We start from the raw sequence: 6,604 nt of genomic DNA on the forward strand, positions 1-6,604 counted from the left end.
TCAGGTCAAATGCGACCTTAGCATGAATGAAGACACCTGCATTAATGCGGCTGAACACGCCAGCAAGGAAGAGCCAAACATTGTGAAGCACTTTGTCAACACAAGAGCGACTTTTGTTTCAGTTGTGCTGCTTTAATGTTTGTTTGTGTATTACAGCAGATTTAAAATGATTTAACACACACAGCCATCTACCTGTTGCTTGAAGCACGCTCATCTTGTGTTCACGCTGTCTGGTCGTGGTGTCTTTTTCTATTCCTACCATTGGATGGCGCCAGAGAAAGGTATTTTCAAACAGAAACAAAATGAAAGCATGGATTTAATCCTTTGTGTTTTTTTGGTCAGTCTGAACACAAATGAAGAAAATTGAACTAAATCAAAGGTTTTAGAAATTACTTCTGACTTCTAGTGTCTGCAGAGACCATTGGGTGATTCTTTGTATGGCCATTTGGAGCTGTAAACTCTCACCTCATTAACTCAGTCTGTGTAAGAAAATGAAGTTGGACTTTATCTTGGCTTTGGGAGCACCAGGGAGAATTGATGTTCTTTGTGGACTTACCATCTGCTCCTGTATGAAAAAGTTAAAAACTTCTCTCTCTGTGGTATTAATTAAAAAATCTTAAAAAATCAGTGCCCCGCTAGATATTTGTCATTACCTTTAATTTATAAGATGGCTAGACAGCTGCACATGTGACCACTGTTCTAGCAAATAGACTGGCTTCTCACCTTGTAGCTGGACAGTGGGGAAATCTTTTTCAATTAAACACCATACATCAAATCCAAGCTTTTAATTTTGGCCCTGAAGCTAATCTGAGTTAAATGATTTTTGTGGAAATTAGTAATTTTAATTTGCACCTTTACTGTGCCGGTCTCACTGAATAGGTTAATTGAAATGTTCAAAGAGCTCACATGTGTGGTGGATGGCGACAGTGGTTAATGACTCTATACTGTGTATTTAAAGGATATGTGAAAATAGAAACTGCTATATGACTAATATTGATGCGATGGTCACAAATTACATTTGTCACATGAACAGTCTACAGGTTTGTAGTGTGAGATTGGGTTTTTTTTTTCAGATTGTAACAGCAATTTAATACAACACAGTAACTGCAGCATGACAAAGATGTTAATGTTCTCGTTGTCTGACCTCCCTGATTCACCCTTGACATAAGATTTAGCATGTATCAAAACACATACAACATATAATCACTGCAACTCATTATTCACCACTTTCATTAGTCTGATCTAGTTACACTTAGTGATTTGTAAAGAATACACCATATTTTCCCTTTCAGTGCTCTGCACAGTTGTCAGCCTTGTACCATATTATTCAGTGTGAACATTTTCACATAATAGGGTAAATCTGTAGAGCCATTAACTTTGTGCTTCACTGCAAAGACTGCTGTAGCCTAAACGTGTCATTCTCTTTTCTTTTTTTTTCGTTTGGCTGTTAACTGAAATGAAAAGAGGACACTGCATGAATATTTAATTCTTTGTTGTATGTCTGAAGCTGAACTTTCTGCATTCAAAAGTAGGCATCATGTTGCATTTGAACTACTTTGGATAGATAGAAAAGAACTATCACACATATATTAGTGATAGTGAGGGACAGCGATAAAGTAAAATAATATTTCAAATGTATGGGTAGTGAAGGATATCTGTACAGACCTATAGTGCACTGTTATCAGCATAATATAGGTACTAAGCGGAACTCTACTGTGCACTTTTTCACATTTCCTTTGTATTTTTTTGAAACCTCTAAATCTTCACTGAAATCAATTTGATCTACCTTTATGTAAAAATGTTGCCATTATTTACAACCATTGATAAACAAGAAAGCATTTATGTGGGTCATCTTTTCTATATTTTAATACCTATGTGCTTTTCTGAACTCAAACAAGACTATTTTTTAATTCACAAAGATGGCAAATGATGTATACAGTACATCATAAATTCACTATTCCCTTACTTCCAAATCACCATTTTAAATGCTGAACTTCAGATATAATCTAAACGCATTTCTAATTGTAAAGCTTAAATATACCTTGAACAATCTTGTAAAGAAGACAGGAAGGAACCGAAATGTCTTCTAATTCAAGATCTTTAACCACACACTACACACACACACACACACACACACACACACACACTGCTGATCTATTGAAAACACAGTATCTCTAACAGTGTGCCTTCCTTTGCAGGGCTGGGGGATGCACGCGGTTCTGTTTTGTGCCAGAGGCGGTGGTACTGCTGCACTGTGGACTAATACCCTGGATGTAATCCAGCTGCACTGCGTCCAATTAAAGCACCACGTAAAGCTTTGAACACTGGGCTGTTACTGCTCCGGTAACTCAGTTCTCGCAACGATTTCTGAGCTCTGGGCAAAAGTGTATCTGCTGTGAAATGTTAATAAAGTGATGATAGTGTTGCCATTTAATCTCGTCACACTGACTTGCAAAACATTCAATTAGCTATTTAAATATTTTAAAGCTTCTATTTTTTCCCCAAACCCCACAAAAACATTTCATTACCAAACTCCAGATTTCAACGTGACGCTTATGACATCAGCATTACCACCAGCCACGTAATCGTGCGTCGCACTTCTATTTTTACACTAAAAAGCTATTTTTGAACGAGTGCACCAGCGTGCTTCAGACGCTGGCAGTAAAAGACAATAGACTGTAAGTGCTCAAACACAGCGACTGCTTTAAGCACTTTTTGTCCTTAAAAAAAGCCGTCCATCATGTCAGTGCGCAATTGCGCAGCAGGAACCCCCGATGTGTGAGACCAGTGACATGACCACTGAAAAAACTACCGCAGCGCCGCAAGAGAACCAGCCTCCTACTGTGACCCCATTCCAGTAAAGAAGACTTCTAAATTCCCCCACAGTAACAAGGTGAGCGGTCTCTGTGCGAATTTCCCACAACCCCATCTTCGACGCTGCTGGAAGAGTAGCTTCGTGTAATGAAGACGTTCGTATACCGGTGAGGGTAAGCAGCATGTTCATCTGTTGGACTCATATACGTTGTGTCCAAAACTCACGATGACAGCTCGCATCAGGACTATGGATGCACTTTTCAAAAGTCTGGGTTTCTGAGAGGAAGCATGATGGACGCAGCGGACATAGTTGCCTCTGTGCTGGTTTTGGGGATTATTGTCGTGTCGCTGCTGTCCAACGTTGTGGTGCTGATCTGCTTTATGTACAATCCGGAGATCCGCAAACAGGTACCCGGCCTTTTTATTCTCAATTTGACGTTTTGCAACCTGTTGCTGAGCGTGTCCAACATGCCACTAACTCTGATCGGGCTCATCACCACGGGCCACGCCGGGGGCAGCGGTTTCTGTCAAATTGTGGGTTTCCTCGACACTTTTCTCACCACAAACTCCATGTTGACCATGGCAGCTCTTAGCATCGATAGATGGGTGGCGGTGGTTTTCCCGCTGAGCTACCACTCAAGAATACGGCACCGGGATGCAGTGATAGCTCTAGGATACACGTGGATACATTCACTTTGCTTCTCCACGGTGGCTACCTGCCGTTCCTGGGTCGGCTACAACCACCTTTACGCATCGTGCACGCTGTGCAGTGTGAGAGCGAAGGGAGCCGGGACGCAGTTCATCATTTTCACCGTGGTTTTGCACTCTCTCACTTTCCTTCTCACGCTGATCGTGCTGTGTGTAACGTATCTCAAAGTTCTCAAAGTTGCGAGGTTTCACTGTAAACGCATCGACGTCATCACTATGCAGACACTGGTGCTGCTTGTGGATATCCACCCCAGGTAAACAAGCATTAGAGATGCATTCGCTCTAATCCACCTGTCCTTTTAATACATGTGTCTTTTAATAAAACATTTCCACCCATTGTTATTTATGTTATCCAGTGTGTCAAACAATCATTTGGATACTTTGGAGGTTAAATCATTCTGTCAGCAAATTGTGATTATATAAGAAAACCTTTATTTAGTGCATTTATTTAAATCAAACAGAATCTTTACAGATTCACTAGCTGTTATAAAGCTGTCCATCATATTGATAATGTCTATCAAAATTTGTAATCAAATGTTGGACATTTGATTGAATAAAATAACCACATTTGATTCCTAGTAACAGAATTGAAATGCTCTCTCTTTGTATATTTTCTTTTTATCTCTGTAGTGTGAGAATCTCTGATGTAATTGTCTTAGATAACAGTGCACAGTGTACTGTTCTCTTCAAGTCTGCCTCATATGTCTTCTCTTTTGACTGCTTAATTATGTTTGCATGTCTCTGGTAATGCATACAAGGGAGATAATCTTACCTGTGTGCTTTGACAGTGTACGCCAGAAATGCTTGGATGAACAGAAGCGGAGGAGGCAGAGGGCCACCAAAAAAATCAGTACATTCATCGGCACATTTATGGTGTGCTTCACGCCTTATGTCATTACAAGGTGACGAGCGATGTATAATGCTGCATGGTTTGTGGATGTGTATGTGTGTGTGGGTGGGTGGGAGCAGAATCCATGTTTGTGAGAGATATTTACCACCATACTGTCACCAGAAGATGTGAAGGTTTCGTACATTTTTCTTCATTTTGAATCAAAAGATTAAAAATACATTTTTAACAACTGGCATCAAGGAGATATTGGACTACAGCTAATGATCAAAAGCTTATCAAGTACAGCAATACAGATGGTGGTAACTACTGTATGTGTACGATAATATTTTAAATATTTAAGCTACTACATCTTTACTTAATTCTTTACAGTTTAACGTGCACTCACTGTTTGCACTTGCTGTTAATAACAAGTGCAAAAAAAATGCTCTTGCTGGTTTGTCCAGCCTTTATTTTGATGTAATAGGAATTTAAAAAGAAATCATCATTTGCAAGAACTTGAGAATCCACAAAAGCCACAGCCATCTGTTCAGATTCCCGAACATAGTGATGACATTTCAGTGAAGTGAAATGAAGTGATGACATTTTCACAGTACTGAGGCACTGGTGGAGATTCATTAAGTGTTGTAGATTTCTTCCATTTCACTCATGTAAGAAGCTGCACTTTGTCCATCAATTGTATGTGACTTTTCTTCCCATGTTTTCTCTGTTTGAGGTAGAATTGTAGAGCTTTTCATCCCAGGACCCATAAACTCTCACTGGGGTGTGCTGTCCAAATGCTTGGCCTACACCAAGGCAGCAAGCGACCCATTTGTCTACTCACTGTTGCGTCACCAGTACAGGAAGACCTGCAGCCTTCTGGCAAACAAAGTCCTCAAGAGGAGCACGTTCAACTCCTCCTCACTCAGGATAGAGAACAATGCAAGGAGAAGTGACAACTCCTCCAATGCAACCAACAATGTCCAACCACCGACCGAAAAACCCCTCGGCCAGTGAACGTCAACACAGTGACAGGTGAAGTGTTGATCTTGGATGCTGACATTTTCTTCTGAGTTTGAGATAACATAAAAAGTGATATTATAATATCAAACGTTTCTCATGTAATTACTTGTTAAGGGACAAGATATTTTGTACTTTTTATTGTGAACAAATTCAATGAAAAGACCAAAACCAGCAATGTGTTACTCCGCATCTCCATACTTTATTAATTTGCCACCGTTTCTGACTTAGATAGCTAAATGCTCAGATTGTGCTGCTTTTTTCGCATCTGTATTCCTGAATGCAAAAATGCATTGACCGTTATTGACAGTGACATCTCTTTATTTACAGCAGATACCCATGTTCGTGATTACAAGAAGCATGTCACACAGTGCTACTTACTGTAGATGTGTTTTTCAATTATTATTTGTTAACTCTCAATAGAGTAGGTTTATTGTGGGGAGGGGGGGGGGGGGGGGGGATGTAGGCCAGCTACGTTTGTAGACTTTAATGGCATTGAGGATTTAATACAAGTGTACATCTTTTTCTGCAAAGGTCTTGGACCTGTTTTTCGTGATATAGCTTTGTAGCATTCTGGTAAATTTGTGTGAAATACCTAGACTGCTGTGGCATGGTAATCTAGTGACTGTTTCAAAGGCACAAACTGCAGCGCACGTGAACAGCGCCCCATCTCCAAAATGCAGAACGAAGGAACAGAAGTATCTGATTACCTCAAATCGATGTATTTATAAGTTATATTGTTTGGAAAAAGATGCTCAAAGTGTTGTGTTCCACCTAAAGCGAATGGCTGCATGTCTTGACTGAAATTCAAGCATAACCTCTGACCTCACTCATGATGAAGAAAGCTGGATTAAATACTTCATGTGTTCATGGAATCATTTAAAGCAGATGATATTTTAAAGTTGTGTTGCACCACACTGATAGTTTTATTGAAAATACTGTACAGTATAACTGTGAGGCCTGACTTCTAAAGTGCCTATGAAGTCTCTGATTGAATCACAACTCAACAGAGGGAACACTTTTCTCAATGGTTGTGTTATGGTAAAGTGTGTGATTTTAATCCTGTTAAGTAGTCCGTTTTGTAAGTAACGTTTATTTTGTAATACAACCTCGTTATTTGGTTGCGTAAGGCAGCACAAGGTGAAATGTTATTGAATGTGGTAGCAGCTATTCAGTAATGTGTAATTAACATTTGAGCTCATGTCATATGAGTGGCTGTGCGATATCTGTGTTGTA

The 6,604-nt window shown here is 39.7% G+C and overlaps 1 protein-coding gene across 1 annotated transcript; it reads left to right on the top strand.

Moving 5' to 3' along the window:
• Nucleotides 1-3,087: 3,087 nt before the first annotated feature.
• Nucleotides 3,088-5,365, top strand: LOC146619831 (G protein-coupled receptor 26-like). Its single transcript, XM_085369186.1, has 3 exons — nt 3,088-3,776; nt 4,311-4,424; nt 5,089-5,365. The coding sequence occupies exons 1-3, from the start codon at nt 3,103-3,105 to the stop codon at nt 5,363-5,365; spliced, it is 1,065 nt and encodes a 354-aa protein (XP_085225312.1). The 5' UTR covers nt 3,088-3,102.
• The last annotated feature ends 1,239 nt before the right edge of the window (nt 5,366-6,604 follow it).

Source organism: Diplotaxodon limnothrissa, linkage group LG13 (genome assembly GCF_057381915.1).
Source record: "Diplotaxodon limnothrissa isolate DT_005_m linkage group LG13, D_limnothrissa_male_GT1.1, whole genome shotgun sequence".
NCBI lineage: Eukaryota > Metazoa > Chordata > Actinopteri > Cichliformes > Cichlidae > Diplotaxodon > Diplotaxodon limnothrissa.